The 17,635-nt window shown below is 40.0% G+C and overlaps 1 protein-coding gene and 1 long non-coding RNA gene across 3 annotated transcripts in view; one reads left to right on the top strand and one right to left on the bottom strand.

The window, feature by feature from the left end:
• The window catches only part of klhl14 (kelch-like family member 14), a 163,949-nt gene extending 147,745 nt beyond the window's left edge, over positions 1 to 16,204 (bottom strand). Inside the window, exons 1-2 of one of the 2 annotated variants that reach the window (XM_072260051.1) lie at positions 15,888 to 16,204; positions 14,320 to 15,192 (exon numbers count right to left, since the gene is read on the bottom strand). In XM_072260051.1, the coding sequence (XP_072116152.1) occupies positions 14,320 to 15,170 (851 nt within the window). In that variant the 5' untranslated portion in view covers positions 15,171 to 15,192; positions 15,888 to 16,204. Of the gene's footprint in view, positions 1 to 14,319; positions 15,193 to 15,695; positions 15,726 to 15,887 lie in introns of those variants that run through there. The other variant, XM_072260119.1, reaches the window with a different exon arrangement.
• On the top strand, positions 14,026 to 17,146 carry LOC140198935 (uncharacterized). Its single transcript, XR_011886297.1, has 3 exons — positions 14,026 to 14,060; positions 15,414 to 15,481; positions 16,434 to 17,146. It is a non-coding gene; the product is annotated as an uncharacterized lncRNA (long non-coding RNA).
• Positions 17,147 to 17,635: the final 489 nt, after the last annotated feature.

Here is a 17,635-nt window from a genome sequence, read left to right as displayed (position 1 = left end):
CACTGTCACATTACTCTGTACTGGTTTTATGCAAAATATCTCTTTAGACCTTTCTTACTGATACTCATCATTATGAAAGCAAGGAGATAACCTTTTTAATCTTTCCTGTTCTAATAACATTTGATTGATCTTTTCCAAGCTATGAAATGGCCTTGTGACCTTTGTATTCAGAGCAACTGAATTATTGCTGAATCCTGTGGATCATTTTTAATCCAGCTCTTCCTCATTTGTAGCCCTCAGCAAATTTTGACACTCCATGAGAATTACGTTAGAAATGACAAAATGTATAAAGCTGTTGTAAACAATCGGATCTATAGTTTAGAAGAATCCTGTTGATTTTGGCAATGATGCTGAGATGGCCAACGATCACCCTTTATGATACGGAATGAGTCAGAAAAGAAAGTGGAGCTGAAGGCTGACATTTGGAGCACCTACATCTGGAGAAGTCATAATCAAACAGAAACGTGAATAGGTATGAAAAGGGAAACAAATAAAGAGGAAAAGTGAACAACAGGAGAGATAATGGGAATAGGCAGAGGAGGAGGATACAAAGGCATAGAATTTTCTTTCTCCCCTTCATCAGATTTTGTTTTTCTTCTCTGTAGCTTCTCACTGTCTTTGCACATCTGAGGAGCCTCCCAAGATGCTTTCAAATTCATTTCAATGATAACCACTTAGAGGCCAACCTTGGGTTCTTTTACACCCTGGTGAAAAATACTTGTTCAGTAATATTCTATCTGGTCCTTAGCATCATGATTTCATAAACAGGAATAATTTACTTTCTCTGAGCTCTGTGATAGTGTGCAGACCATTTGTGAAATGGTCACTCATGCACCCCTTAAAATCAAGATACTTGCATAGTTATTGAATATTATTAAAACAAAGTTAACCAAAATATTTCCCAGTTTCAATTTAGTAATATAAAATAAAACTTCAGAGAATCATAGAAAAAAATGCTCATTTCCATAAAGAAGTTGCTAAAGGAAATAAATCCTTCCTGCCCCTCTATCCAGGCATATCAATGTCAAAATTACATTTCAACTTAGCTTGCTCTATTCCAGAAAGATCCAACTCCAGCCTATCCAATCACTCCTCATTGTTATAATTTTCTTGTCCTGGATATATTCACTTACATTTCTTTGTACTGATGAAGGGTCTCGGCCTGAAATGTCGACTGTTTATTCGTTTCCACAGATTCTGTCTGTCCTGCTGAGTTCCTCCAGCATTTTGTGTTACCCTGGATTTCCAGCATCCACAAAATCTCTTGTGTTTATTGTTTCTAATGCTGTATTATGGTGATCAGAGTTGTGTTCAGCATTCTAGCTGTGGCATAACTTTTATACAAGGTATTCTGAGCAAGGGGATAGTATGTCTACTTAAGAACCTTAAATTCCTTCAGACTACCCAAGCTCCTTCTACTTCTCTACATTTCTCAACATCTTCTATTTCCTTGTGGTATCTGTCTTCCACAAATATATTATTTTGTATTCTGCTGGACTGGATTTTATTTGTCACTTTTTTGCTTGACTGTTCAGATCATGGTCCTATGGTATCTTCCAGAAGGTTACAACTTTGGTGAATGGCAATAAACTTGACCTTCAAGTTGAACTTGAACCTGATTATACGTTTTTATCTCAGTAATATGAACGGAAGAAGCTACACTGTAGAACTAAAAAAAGCTATAGCTCATTAAAAAGATCTTTATGGCTAAAAGGAGTGCAATATGTAATGAAAAACTTGCATTTATATAGCACCTTTCACATCCATTTATGGATATAACAAAAACAATTTACAGTACTATGTAGTGGATTTCCTATAATAAAGTTGGAAAAACTGATAATGATTTGCTCTAAATAAGCTTCTCTCAGGAAGCAACATGACATGTCCAGATATTATGTATCAGTGGTGTTGATTGAAGGATACCCAGGAAATAAACTCATGTAAACAAAAAAGCTGGTTACTCATTAAAAGTTAAGATTTGTTCATGTTGGGACAGTTGACCTGGGAGCTGTGTAGCCTCAGTTGTAGCAAGAACTAGGTCTCAGGCCTCCGGCTCCCCTGCTGCTGCAGACCAGGTAAGAGATGCGGAAGAGCCCGTCGGTACTGTCCTCCCATGTTCGAGGGGTGGAATGACAGGCTGGATTGTGTTTGTCTGTACACAGCCAGGAGATTGTACCATCAATTACTGGACATTGTCACTCAGGGCTGTGGACTATATATGTTGCTTTATTTCAAGTGAATATGCTTCTTTGCTCAATATTTTGAAATATGTTACTAGCTATTTTTGAATGTTTGCTTGCTGTTTTGAATTTTTTGCACCCTGGCTCCAGTGGAACATCTCATTCTGCTGTATCTATGTATGGTTTGAGTGATAATTAAATTTGATTTGAATTGATTTGAGAAATTTGTGCGATGTTATTAAAAAATACCACAAATATTAAGAACACTCCTATATCATACACAAATCCATACTATTCAAACACTGAGTGCTCCTTCTTTGATACAAGGAAACAAATATTGCAGACTGACTATGGCATAATATGGCACATATACAATGCCTATAAAAAGCATTCAACCCCCTAGAAGTTTTCATGTTTTATTGTTTTACAGCATTTAGCTACAGTGGACTTAATTTGGCTTTTCTTGATCAATAGAAAAAGACTCTTTGTGTCAAAGTGAAAACAGATCTCTACAAAGTGACCTAAGTTAATTAAATATAAAGCACAAAATAATTGATTGCACAATTATTCACTCCCTTTAATATGACACACCAAATAATCACTGGTGCAGCCAATTGGTTTTATAAGTTACGTAACTAGTTAAATAGGGTTCACCATGTGCAGTCAAGGTGTTTCAGTTGATTGTAGTAAAAATACACCTGTATCGGGAAGGTCCAACTGCTGGTGAGTCAGTATCCTGGATAAATCTACACCATGAAGACAAAAGCACACTACAAGCAACTGTGCAAAAAGATTATTGAAAAGCACAAGTCAGGAGATGGATACAAGAAAATTTCCAAGTCACTGAATATCCCTTGGAGTACAGTTAAGTCAATCATCAAGAAATGGAAAGAATATTGCACAGCTATAAATCTGCCTCTAGCAGGCTGTCCACAAAAACTGAGTGACTGTGCAAGAAGGGGTCTAGTGAGGGAGGCCACCAAGAGAAATGTGACTGCGCTGGAGGAAGTATAAGCTTCAGTGGCTGAGATAGGAAAGACTGCGCATACAACTGTTGCCTGGGTGCTTCAACAGTCACATAAAATCTCTGATAGAGTTTACAAGAAGGCATGTAGGAGACACTGAAGTCAGCTGAAAGAATGTTCTATGGTCTGATGAAACCAAAATTGAGCTTTTTGGCCATCAGATTTAACTTTATGTTTGGCATAAGCCAAACACTGGACATCATCAAAAACACACCATCCCTACCGTGAAGCACAGTGGTGGCTGCATCATGCTGTTGGGATGCTTCACTGCAGCAGGCCCTGGAAGGCTTGTGAAAGTAGATGGTAAAATGAATGCAGCAAAATACAGGGAAACCTGATGCAGTCTGCAAGAGGACTGCAACTTGGGAGACGATTTGTTTTCCAGCAAGACAATGACAAGTTAGATCCAAGATGACCCCAAGCATAAAGCCAAAGCTACAGAAAAATAGCTTAAAAACAACAAAGTTAATGTCCTGCAGTGGCCAAGTCAGAGTGCAGACCTCAATACAATTAAAATTTGTAGCTGGACTTGCAGAGATCTGTTTCCTCATGATCCCCATGCAATCTGACGAAGCTTGAGCAATTTTGTAAAAAAGAATGGGGAAAAATTGCAGTGTCCAGATGTGCAAAGCTGATGGAGATCTATCCAAACAGACTCAAGGCTGTAGATTCTGTCAAAGGTGCATCTACGAAACACTGACTTGAAGGGGATGAATACTTATGCAATCAATTATTTTGTGTTTTATATTTAGATCACTATAGAGATCTGTTTTCACTTTGACACGGAAGAGCCTTTTTCTGTTGATCAGTGTCAAAAAAAGCCAAATTAAATTCACTGTGATTCAATATTGTAAAACAATAAAACATGAAAATGTCCAAGGGGTGTGAATGCTTTTTATAGGCAGTGTGTGTGTATAAATATATATTCGTTTGAAGCAGCAAAAAAGAAGTTTGCTATACACCACCATTGCTATGTATTTTCCTATTATATTACATTACTGACTATAATACAGACTACCCGGATTTTAGTACCATGGTCACAATCAACTGGGAATTACATAAAGTACAACTTCTACAGAAGTAGGAAATACAGGATTTTGCTAAGTGGGGGGGGGTGTTTAATGTAGGGAGAGGAAGAGGTGTTATTCTAGGAACACACGTAAAAGTCGCTGGTGAATGCAGCAGGCCAGGCAGCATCTCTAGGAATAGGTACAGTCGACGTTTCAGGCCGAGACCCTTCGTCAGGTCTCAGCCCGAAACGTCAGCTGTACCTCTTCCTAGAGATGCTGCCTGGCCTGCTGCATTCACCAGCATCTTTTATGTGTGTTGCTTGAAATTCCAGCATCTGTAGATTTCCTCGTGTTTGTGTTATTCTAGGGCTTATTTTCGGCTTTGTGAGTTAATCTTATAAATATAGGCATGGCAGGACATTTCATGCCCATGAAATTCACATCTTGTAATGGGTGAGGACACAAGGCTGCTTCCTGTATTTGAAACAGCCAAAGGTAGAGGAGGCCTGATTGCCAAGAATCTAAGCAACAGCCAATCAGCATTGGTCCACTTATGGGGGGGTCGTCCTGCAGTTTTAAAAAAACCTTAGACAGAAAGAAAGGCTGGGTGACTGGCAGACAGACAAAAAAATAAAGCAAGCAGATAACTCAGGACCCCTGCAACTCCGTTCTTACTACTCTGCCTCTGCACACTGATGGGGAAGGGAATCTTCTGGGTTAGATAACCACAGGCAAATGACAGCTGTCTCAGCAACGGGGGGTGGGTGGAGAAAGAGTGCAACAGGTTTGAAGGATTCTGTGTTTAGGGGAGCAAAGTTTGGGGTTTTGCCTCTCTGCTGCGAGAGTCAAGGGAACTGCTGAATAAAGCATTGTGGGAAGGGGAGGACTGGCAACCAGAGGACGTGGTTCATCTTTCTGTCACAGAAAACAGAACAAGACAATGTGGTGTCATTAGAGAGATGCTTTCCATTCATAATCATAGATTAACACCGGCAATGCATATTAGGTTTATAAGAATTATTAGCCATTCTTATGGAATGGAGCATATGTATATTTCTCTGGCAAGTTCACCTTTTGGTAGGATTAGCTGATTATCATGCAAAATTGCACTGATTTTATAGGATTAACAATGGATAAATACCTAAAATCATATATGGTCTGTGGAATTGAACTTCAAGTTATTAAATGCGGTTTAAGTGCACACATTTTTGATGATGCTTTCTTATCACCCATTACAGGAAAGACGTAATTGCACTGGAGAAGCTGAGAAAATTTTACAAGAATGTTGTCAAGGCTGGAAATCTGTAGATATGATGAAAGACTGCATAAAGCTAAACTGAAGAAACTGAGGATGACTTAACTGAGGTGCATAAAATTATGAAGTGGTTAGATAAACAAGATCCTCCAAAAACTATTGATCCTGATTTTTGTAGAAACACAATCAATAGATTTAAAGTTTCTTTCAGAAGTATTAGAAGTAAATTAAGGGAAGCAAATTTCACCCAGAGGCTCTGAAAAGCACAGCCAAGTTTGGGGTTTTGCCTCTCTGCTGCGAGAGTCAAGGGAACTGCTGAATAAAGCATTGTGGGAAGGGGAGGATAAAGGGTGATAGGAATGCTCTTCACAGTTAAGCATATATAGAAGTACACTTGAAGACCGATGACCTGCTGGGCTATTAGAATCTGGAATTAAATTAGGTGGATCCTTTTTGAATGAAATCATGAATGGACTCTGGTGTTTACTTTAATTTATGATATCTATGATTTTAATCCCTAGCTTTCTAAAAGCTTCGACTTTGAATGACAGAGGTAAACACAATCTTCTGAGCACAACAAGAATTAAGCAACTTTTCTTAATACTTATTAATAAAAATTAATTTAACTCAGTTTGAATATATGATCTCAGCAATGTGCACCTAAGTGGCTCTTAACTTTACATTAAATCGTGGTTAAATCTGTCCAAGTTCGCATGATAACAAGCTAATTCCACAAAAAAGGCTATGTTCAAGTGCACCTTTCTGTAATATTCCAATGGTGAATAATTAATACCACAAATCTGACAAAATTTGCTGATAAGAATATGAAATGGAAACATCTCATCAAATGGAACTAAACTTAATTTAATTTTGTGGCATTCTAAAAAAATTAAATCAAAATATGTGGCTTCCATTAGGTGATATTCATATTATTACATCATTATTATTTTAGTTTATTTCCATAGTATATATGTCATTTTTAGAAATATGTACCACAATATGCCAGTTTGCTAACAATAAAGTATGACAGTTAGGAAATGCTCTACAATGTGCCATGCAATGCTGAGGAGTTTTGCAATAACTACCTGTGGGAAAATTGTGTCATATCATCTCTGCAGGTAATTATCACAGTTTTGAGACTACTGAACATAACACTATTGCCCATGTGATTTTGTAATAATGAACCAGAAGACACGTGTGCACTTGGGAAACGAAGAGTTACCATAGTGATTATTGTTATTAGATCGCTTTTATTTTAGGGATATGTAAAATATCTTCCTCCTTGCTGATTCTTCTGATTTCCCTGTGATATGTACTGTCCGGGGTTCAGAGCACAACTGCAGGCATGATCCCATGTCTGTAAGATTGGTATTCATGGGGAACTTCATGACAACAGTCTGGAAATGACTTTTACTCTGACTTTTCCTCCTTCCCTGTATAGCTATCCTTCATACAATACCCCACACTGTGCCATGGCCCAGGATGAAGACTGGTGCAAAATTATATTCTGCAGAATCTTACCCTTTATATTCCAACATTCTCATCCTACACTTCTATGTCCTCTGCTTCTTCTCCGATTCCCCTTTCTTTGGATGCATCAGCATGGTAATATCTCAATGGACTCATTGCCGTTTAAAGTACTTAAAATTCTCTGATTCTCAAAAGGTTGGGATGTCAAGTACTATACTATGAGCTAGACTGAGGTGAAGGTAAACATTCCTTCATTTTTACAACAGCTCATTAATTTATCGTACTGCCAAGTTTGATTTCAGCATGATTTGACAATTTATAGTCACTGAGATGACAAAATGAAGAAAATGGTAACTTACGTTTCAAGTTAAAATATTTTAAGACAAATTGTTAATAAATAGGATACTGCATGCCAAGAGTCTGAAGGCTACGTTCAAAACAGAATTAAGTCAGGTGACTCTGCTATCACGTTCCTTTTTACTACGCTCTAGTCATGGTCCTTTTTGTAATAATTATCTGAATGAAACTACATGGTAAAGAAAAAAATATGAGATGTTTATATTAAGTGACAACGATAAAATAGAAATTACTACAAGACACAAGTAATTGACAAGTATTTACAAAAAAAGTCTACTGTCAGACACATTATTCTTTTATCTTACTTCTATTGCTTCAAATTATGTTCATAAATATGAATTCTTCCAGTGTAGTAACAGAAGAATGCTGCAGGTAAAAGGCTAATATTCATATCATCACATGACACTGTGTGCTTTTACTGGTATGCCACATTATACTGCTATCAGTCTTCCTGGGCGATACACTTTATGCCACCCAGATAGATTATGATTGAACTTCACAACCCTTCGCTATTCTGCATCTAGTCAAATGTTTTGATGCTGAGTCACAGAAAACACTGCAGATAAAATCAATAATGAAATGCAAACTACCACTGATTGAGTACTAACAATTAATGTAAAGTATGTGCTGATCTATATCTGGGGACAGTAGCATGCATTTCAACAATTGATATAGCACATGTTATGGAAATTAATAAGACCATAAGATAAATGAGCAGAATTAGGCCATTCGGCCCATTGAGTCTGCTCCACCATTCGATCACAGCTGATTTATTTTTCTCTCTCACCCTATTATCTTGTAATAAGTACACCCAATGACTTGGCCTCCACAACCATTTGCGGCAATGAATTCCACAGATTCACTACCCTCTGGCTAAAGAAATTCCCCTGTTCTAAAAGGACACTCTTTTATTCTGAGACTCTACCCCCTGGTCCTACACTCTCCCACTATTGGAAGCATCCTCCCCACACTTACTCTATCCAGGCCTTTCAATATTTGGTAGTTTTCAGTGAGATCCACCTCATTCTTCTAAACTCCTGTGAATACAGGCCCAGAGTCATCAAATACTCTTCAAACATTAAACCTTTCATTCCCAGGATTAGCCTCACAAACTTCCCCCAAATCTTTTCCAATGCCAGCACATGCTTCCTTAGAAACCTGTTCACAATCCTCCAAATGTAATCTGCTTTATAAGCCATCAGCATTGCATCCATGTTTTTATATTCTAGTCCTTAAAAATGAATGATAAATTTGCATTTGTCTTCCTTACTACCAACTCAATCAGCAAGTTAACCTTTAGGGAATTCTGCATTAGGATGCCAAAGTGCCTTTGCACCTCTTTTTTTTTTAATTCTCTCTTCATGTAGAAAATACACTATGCCAAAATGCATGACCATACACTTCCCTACACAGTTTTCCAACAGTCACTTCTTTGTGCATTCTCTTAACCTGTCCAAGGCCTCTGCAGACTCATTGCTTTCTCAACATGGCCTGATCCTCCAACTATCTTTGAAACCTCCACAAACTTTGTCAGAAAGCCATCAATTCCATCATCCAGATCAGTAATATTTAAAGTGAAATGCAGCAGACCAAACGCCAAACCCTGCAGAACACCACTAGTCACTGGCAGCCAACTAGAAAGGCCCCCTTTATTCCCATCATTTGCCTTCTCCTAGTCAGTAAATCTTCTGTCTATACTAGTACCTTTCCTGTAATAGCATAAGCTCCCATCTTGTTTAGCAACCTCATATGTGGAACCTTATCAAAGGTCTTCTGAAAATCTAACTATACACCATCCACTCCACTGACTCTCAAATGTCTATCCTGCTTGTTACCTCTTCAAAGACTTCAAAAAGATTTTATCAAGCAAGGTCTCCCCTTAAGGAAACCATGCCAACTTTGGCATATTTTACCACATGCTTCCATATACCCCAAAAGCTCATCCTTAATAATACACTCCTAACAACTGTTGACCACTGAAATCAGACTAACTGGCCTATAATTTCCTTTCTTTTGCCTCCTCTCTCCTTAAAGAGTGAACTGACATCTTTGATTTTACAGTACTCTGGAACCATTCCTTACTCTAGTGATTCTTGAATATCATTACATTACCTCCCCAATCTCCTCAGAACTCTGTAATGTAGTTTATTCCAGTCCAGGGAACTTATCCACCTTAGACCATAAAACATAGGCGCAGAATTAGGCCATTCAGCCCATTGAGTCTGCTCTGTCACTCTATCATGGCTGATGCTGGATCCCACTCAACCCCATACACCTGCCCTTTCACCATATCCTTTGATGCCGTGACCAATCAGGAAACTATCAATTTCCACTCTAATTATACCCACAGACTTGGCCTTCATCGCAGTCTATGGCAGAGCATTCGACAGAATTACTACACCCTGGCTAGAGAAATTCCTCCTTACCTCTGTTCTAAAAGGTCACCCCTAAATTTTGAGGCTGTGCCCTCTAGTTCTGGATACCCCAACCATATGAAACATCATCTCCACATCTTCCTTATCTAGTCCTTTCAACATTTGATAGGTTTCAATGAGAATCCCACCCCCAACCCTGCATTCTTCTAAATTCCAGTGAGTACAGGCCCAAATGCAGCTTATCTGTTAACCTCTTCATTCCTGGAATCATCCTCATGAACTTCCTCTGTATTCTCTCCAATGACAACACATCCTTTCTGAGATATGGGTCCCAGAACTGTTGATAATACTCCAAATGTGACTTCATGAGTTTCTTATAACGCCTCAGCATTATCTCCTTCCTTTTATATTTTATTCTCCTTGAAATAAATGCCAACATTGTATTTGTCTTCTTTACCACAGACTCAACCTATAAATTAACCTTCTGGGAGTCTTGCACAAGGACTCATAAGTCCCTCTGCACCTCTGAAGTTTGAATTTTCTCCCCATTTAGATAATAATCTGCACTATTGTTCCTTATACCAAAATGCATTGTCATACATTTCCAAACACTATATTCCATCTGCCACTTATTTGCCCATTCTTCCAATTTGCCTAAGTTCTGCTGCAATCGCATTGCTTCCTCAGCACTACCTACCCCTCCACCTATCTTTGATTCATCTGAAAATTAGCTACAAAGCCATCGGTTCCATTATCTAAATCATTGGTAAACAATGAGAAAAGTAGTGGTTCCAATACTGAACCCTGAGGAACACCACTAGTCACCACCAGCCAACCAGAAAACCCCGCTTTTATTCCCACTCACTGCCTCTTCCCTGTCAGCCCTTCACTTTAGACCTTTCAGCTTCCCAAGCACCTTCTCTTTAGTAGTAGCATCTGCACTCACGTCTACCCACTAAAACTCACGAATTTATAGCATGTTGATGATGTCATCCATAGTAAGGACTGACATAAAATACTTATTTAGTTCATTTGTCATTTCTTTGTTCCCCATTACCACTTTTCCAACATCATTTTGGGCAGTCCAATGTTCATTCTTGCCTCTCTTTTACTCTCTATTTATCTGAACAAAAAAATTAGTATCCTCTTTTATATTAAAGCCAAAAGCTGAAAGAGATTTTTTGTATCTGTATTTACGCAGGAGATGGACACTTGGTCTATAGAAGTGAGGCGAAGCAGCAGCGAGGTCATGGACCAATTAGGGTGTGTAAATCCCCAGGGCCTGACAAGATATTCCCTCGGACCCCGTGGAAGGCAAGAGCAGTGGCCCTAGCAGGTTATTTAAAATATCCTTAGCCACAGGTGAGGTGCCAGAGGACTGGGGGATAGCTAATGTTGTTCTGTTGTTTAAGAGAGGAATTAAGAATAAAACAGGAAATTCTAGGCTGGTGAGCCTGACATCAGTAGTGGAAAAGTTATTGGAAGGTATTCTCAGGAACCGAATATATAAATATTTAGATAGAAAGGGATTGATTAAAGATAGTCAACATGGCTTTGTGTGTTGTTAATCACATCTAATCAATCTTATAGATTTTTTCAAGGAAGTTATCAGGAAAGTTAATGAAGGCAAGACAGTGGATGTTGTCTACATGGACTTCCACAAAGCCATTGACAAGGTCCCACATGGAAGGTTGGTCAAGAAAGTTCAATTGCTTGGCATTCAAGTTGGGTAATACTTTGGATTAGACATTAGCTTTGTGGGAGAAGCCAGAGAGCGGAGAGACTGGAGGCCTGTGACTAGTGGTATGCCACAGAGATTGGTTCTAAGTCTATTGTTATTTGTTATCTACAGTACATCAATAAACTGGATGACAATGTAGTAAACTGGATCAGAAAATTTGCGGATGACACCAAGAAATGGGGATAAAATGAACAGCGAGGAGGATTATCAAAGCTTGCAGCAGGATCTAGACCAACTGGAAAAATGGGCCAAAAAAATGGCAGATAGAATTTAATGCAACAAGTGTGTGATGTTGCACTTTGGGAGGACCAACCAGGGTAGATCTTACATGATGGGCAGTAGGGCACCGAGGAGTGCAGTAGAACAGAGGAATCTGGAGTTGGGATCTTGTAATGAAATTTTATAAGACATTGGTGAGGCTTAATTTGCAGTATTGTGTGTAGTTTTGGTGACCTACTTACAGGAATGACGTAAATAAGTTTGAGTGAGTGCAGAGAAAATTTACAAGGATGTTGGCCGGTCTGGAGGACCTGAGTTGTAAGGAAAGTTTGAATAGGTTAGGAATTTATTCCTTGGAACATCGATGATTGAGAGGAGATTTGATAGGGGTATACAAAATTATGAGGAGTATAGACAGGGTAACCGCAAGAAGGCTTTTTCCACTGAGGTTGGGTGAGACTACAACAAGAGGTCATGGGTTAAGGGTGAAAGGTGAATTGAGAGTGTGGAACAAGCTGTCAGTGCAAAGGGTGGATGTGAAGTCGATTTCAACATTGAAAAGAAATTTGGGTAGGTGCATGGATGGGAGGGATATGGAGGGCTATGGTCCAGGTGCAAGTTGATGGGTTTAGACAGATTAATGTTTTGGTAAAGACTTGATGGGCTGAAAGGTCTGTTTCTGTGCTGTAGTGTTCTGTAACTCTGTTGACTAGCTTATCTTCATATTTCATCTTTTCTTCCCTTTATTAAGTTTTTTGTTGTCTTCTGCTGGTTTTTAAAGGTTTCCCAATCCTCTAGCCTCCCATTCATTTTTGCAATATTGTATGCCCACTCTTTTGTTTTTATGCTGTCTTTGACTTCCTTTATCAGCCACGGTTGCCTCATCCTCCCTTTAGGATACTTCTTTGAGATAATCCTCATCTTCTGAATTACCCCCAGAAGCTCCTGCCATTGCTGCTCTAATGTTATCCCTACTACAATACCTTGCAATGAACTTCGGCCACCTTCTCTCTGGTACCACTGTAGCCCCCTTTACTCAAGTGTAATGATTATCAATCCAACATTAGCTACTTACACGCAAACTGCAGGATCAATTTTATCATATTATGATCACTGTCTCCTCAGTGTTCTTTCACCTTAAGCTCCCTAATGAAATCTGTATAATTGCACAATGCAAAATCCAGAAATACTTTTTGACCATATTGCTGTAAAAAGCTATCTTCTAGGCATGCTACAAATTTCTTCCCTTGGGATCCAATACCAACTTAATTTTCCCAGTCTACCTAGAGATTGAAGTCCTCCAAGGCCACTGTAAGTCTCCCTTCTTTTATGTTTTTCCCACCTCATTATAATTTGTGCCCACATCTTAGCTACTACTCAGACACCTATACATAACTCCCCTCTGGGTCTTTTTACCCTTGTAGCTTCTTAACTCGACTCACAGGGATTCTGCACCTCCTGATCCTATACCACCTCTTGCTAAAGAGTTGATTTTGCTTCTTTACCAACAGAGCCACAACGCCCACTCTGCCCACTTGCCTGTCTTTTCAACAGGATGTATTTCATTGATCCCATTGTAATTATCTGCTCTACCATGAATGCCTGCAAGAAAATGAACTTCTTGTAGACACACACACACAGTTTGATAAATTTACTTTGAACTTTGAACTATGAACTGTCCTTGGATGTTTAGCTCCCAGCTTTGATCTTCTTTCAGCCATGACTCTGTAATCCCCACACATCGCACCTGCAATTTCCAACTGCTCATCTACCTTATTTCATACTTTGTGTGCATTTAAATACAATACCTCCAATTCAGTATTCACCTCTCCCCTTATCAAATTTGTCTCTATCTTGCCTGAAGTTAAATTCTTATCCCTTTCAAAACGTTCTGTCTGACTTTTTTTAATTCTGGGGACTTAAATAACCTCAACGATTGGCATCATCACAGAAGATCTAATATTCACTAAAGGTAGCAGTCTCCCTGAAGCTACATGCAGCAGGGTAGAGTTGATGCCACACAGCCAGACCAAACACACCATAAAATTTCAATAATTGGAAACCGGTAAATGTTGGTTAATCCAAGCCCTGATAACTGTCCAGCAAAAACTTGCAGACTGGGAGTGAGAGCATAGAATGGCTCATTTCAGGAAAGGATAAATGGTGCAAGTGCCTCTGGGTTTAGAGGTGTGTGGCATTCAGGTTAAACATCTCGCAGATATCTGTTTTGTTGGGAAGAGAGTACATTGGGGAGAAAAGAGAGGAGACACCCAACCCATGCCGGGCCCAATCCACCACAAACGTGCCACAGCTACCACCTCTCTCCTCCTAGGTGAGGGTTGCTATAGAAATGGATTGCTTAATGAAAACATTCAACAGTCACTTCTACCCGCGCTGAAGGCTCGGATTGACCTGCTATAGGAAGAAAGTAGGTTAACCGTGTTGAGGATTTCTTCAATGCCAATTTATGGGCGTGATTAATGACGTTATTCGTGTCTAACGGTATTGCCCCTAAACTATATATTTTTGTTTTAAAATATTAACAATAGCTTATTTTTTATTATTCTAAAGATTTCGGGTTAAACTGAGATCAGGGTAATGAAAATCCAACAGGAAGGCAGAGCCAGCCCTGTCGAGGTGTAGTCTCTGAGCCCTCAAACTGAAGATAGAAAGGCATGCAATCTCACCTGCTGGCCATGCTCTGGCGGCAGTGTTGTCGGAAGGGCATGAGGTGGTAGTTCATAGCGTCCAGCAGGAGTTTCTGGCAGACTGGGTCGCTCCGCATGAAATCGACCGACTGCACCCTCTCGACCAGCTCGGTGGCGGGGATGAGGGCGAAGCGGAGCCGCTTCATCAGGTCCGGGGCGTACTGCATGCGAGTCTCCCGGTCGTGTTCGAGCCAGAGCACGGACATCTGGAAGAGAGCAAGCTCCGACTCCACAGGTGGCGGCATCGAGTCCATCATGGCGCAAACCTCCTCGAAATTCAACAGCAGGATGTCCTCCACGAAGTACTTGTTGGCCAGCTTCTTGGTCTCGTCCAGCCCGTGGATGGCAGCGATCTGGCAGATCTGCTTGTAGTTTTGCATCGAAATCTGGTCGTTGAGGAACTGGACGCAGAGTTTAGTGACAGGGGGGATGTGCAGGATCTTGCTGACCGAGAGCACGTCCTCCACCGTATCGAGAGACAGTGTCATGTTGGCTGTGTAGATGTACTCCAGGACCAGGCAAACCCCCGTGGCCGAGCAGCCCTGCAGGACGATGTTATTGATAGACCTGCTGATGTCCTCGGCCGGGGATGAAGGGGTCCGGCTCCCCGATTCGTTCGTGCTCTCTTTGCACTGGCTGTTAGAGAAAAGCGATCGGAAATACTGGGAACAGGAAGCCAGAACTGCTTTGTGGCAATGGAACTGCTGGCTCTGGGCTGTCAGAGTCACATCACAGAAAAGCTGCTTCCTCCACAGTAGGTTGAGGCCGTGCAGGAGGTTATCACTATGAGATGGGTCGAAGGTGGACGTTCTGTCACCAGATCTTGACATGGTATCTAACTTTGTACACCTCCTGAAAAAGGGCACACATTTCACACAGTCATTTCACAGGCATTCTTTTTTTCCCGTGACAAACATTGCGATGTAAGTAAAGCGAGGTTTCTTGGACCGGAGCTTCATTAAAGGGGAAAGAAAATGTTTTATTATTGTTACAAAAGAAGCGTGTTGTGTGCGAAATCTCTCTGGATTTAAGCCCTTGCACTAACGTTTGCTTTTTCTTTCCTCGGTTTTAAGCGGCACACTGTGCGAATGGAAGTCACCCCTGCATGTTTGCCCTAATAAACATTAAAGAAACACATCAGGTACAAATCGCGGGGCCTTTTGCGTTCAAGGTTTGTTTTTTTTTGCTAAAGCAGACCGCAAATGAAATAGTTAAAGTTGCATGTTTAAAGCAAAAACGACCGATATATACAAAAAGACCCGTGTAGTTGTTTGCTATAAGTGGGTGTAATAACAGACGTCAGGGGTCAGATTCTTAACAGAAATAAACTTCAAAAATCGGAAGCAGCGCCTTACTAAGTAAAGCCGCCGAGCTTCCATGGTGCATATTGCATGCACGGATCTCCTCTTTAAATTTAGCAGTGGCCCCGTCTGAGCAAGCTCCTGTCCATGGATCCTCACATTCCTGTTTTTTTACCAAGGCACCTGTCACAGCCTCATCTCCCCAGTGTTTCCCACTCGTCTCCAACGCAGAGGCCACAAACTTACCTGTATACACTGGGCTGCAAACTAGCGTCCACTTCGATCGGATCCTCACTTTTATATTATTTTTTCTCCTTTTTTCTTTGCTTCGATCCCCCAGTAAAATCCGTATCCGATCAAGCTCCACGCGTTGCAACTTCAGCAGTTACGCTTGCGAGGTTTTTTTGTCGTTCATCATTTGATATACTGTCTCCAGAATTAGCAACAGCAAGAAGTCTGAGAGCAGCTTTCGCAAAAAAATGTACGTGTGACAAATTATGCTACCAAGAAACAACACATCATTATCCTTGGGCCTGGGATTCAGTGAGTCGTAACAAGAGTAATAGGAAATCCACGGTTGGGGAGAGAAACGGTCGTGCATCGCCAGTGAAGAGTGACCACGGAGGGGCTGGATGCTGGAGAGAGTTTTAAAATTATGGCTCAAGGCTATTGTAAAATTGTCGTGCGTAAATGACTGCGCAGTCAAACATCTTAGAAAAGCAGTCCCCTTTATAAAGAACCGTCAAGTTTTAGTGCGCATTGCTAATTAGTCAATTTCTCTTTCCTTCACAGCCTAGCGACTTCAGCTGAGCTGAAACTGCTAATTCTGTGACCACGCTTCTCTCTCTGGGTGAATGAATATCTCACAGGAAAAAAAAAGACTCTGTCCCACAAAATATTTTTCTCCTCATCTTTCACATGCATGGATTTATGAAGGTGGATGAACAATGCAATCTTCAGATGATGGCACAAACTTTCTTACCATTTTATTGCCTATGCAGTTGCATAAGATGACAAACCAGCACAGTACTGTCTGCAATAATGAATTGTACGGATTCTATCCCATTAATACTGTTGATGCATTGAAACAAAGAAATGATTATCCACTTGATATTACGATCGTTGGAAATTATCAGATTGTCTTGTTAATGTCTTGGTAATACTGACATTTTGTTATTAAGACTTTCTCTTTCAATTGCATCAGATGACATACATTGTCAGACTAACACTGCTATAATGAATTAGTCTAGTTTATATTACACTAACACCATTGCGGCATAAAAGCATAGAAGTTATTATCCCACTCTTATCATATTTATTTAATATAAAGCAGATTGTCTTTATAGTGTATCCAAGTACAGGAAAAAAAACACAAAGAGCACGTCTCCTCGTTGCTGAACTGAATACAACAAAATGTATGGGACATTAATATAGCACATGTGTGTTAAATTGATGGTTCACTGCTTTAAAGACACCAGTTGTAATGTTTACATCCCCAGAATAAAGAAAGCAGTTTTAGGATGTGCAATTACATTCCTTTCAGTGTGTTCAACCAAATTCACTTAGTTTCGGTGTATTGCCATTGATGAAGTATTTAGCATATGCCTAATGCTGAATTTTTAAAGACACAAAAGAGAAACTTTAAATAAAAATCCACTGCAGTTCCAATGTAAATGGATTGGAGATTTGAAACCTGGAGTCCCAATAAGATGAGACCTATATTTTGTGCCAAAACATGCAAAATGCTTTTCATTCATTTAACACACATAAATATTGTGCTGTTTTGCATAAAATATAGGATGACTCGTCAACGCGGCTGATCTTTATTGATCAGTCCTTAACTAAAAGCAGTCCCTATTTTGCCCAGTAAACGTCTGAAGCCAGACGACTATGTCCGTTTCTGATTTATAGGATTCGTGAGGTTCTGACTCCTGCAGGAGGTCCATAGGCGTGTCAATGCCTTGCAAAGATGTTTGTTAACACCACTTCAAGCC

The sequence above is a fragment of the Mobula birostris genome, chromosome 1 (genome assembly GCF_030028105.1).
Source record: "Mobula birostris isolate sMobBir1 chromosome 1, sMobBir1.hap1, whole genome shotgun sequence".
NCBI lineage: Eukaryota > Metazoa > Chordata > Chondrichthyes > Myliobatiformes > Myliobatidae > Mobula > Mobula birostris.
This window is presented reverse-complemented; position numbering and strand designations above follow the sequence as displayed.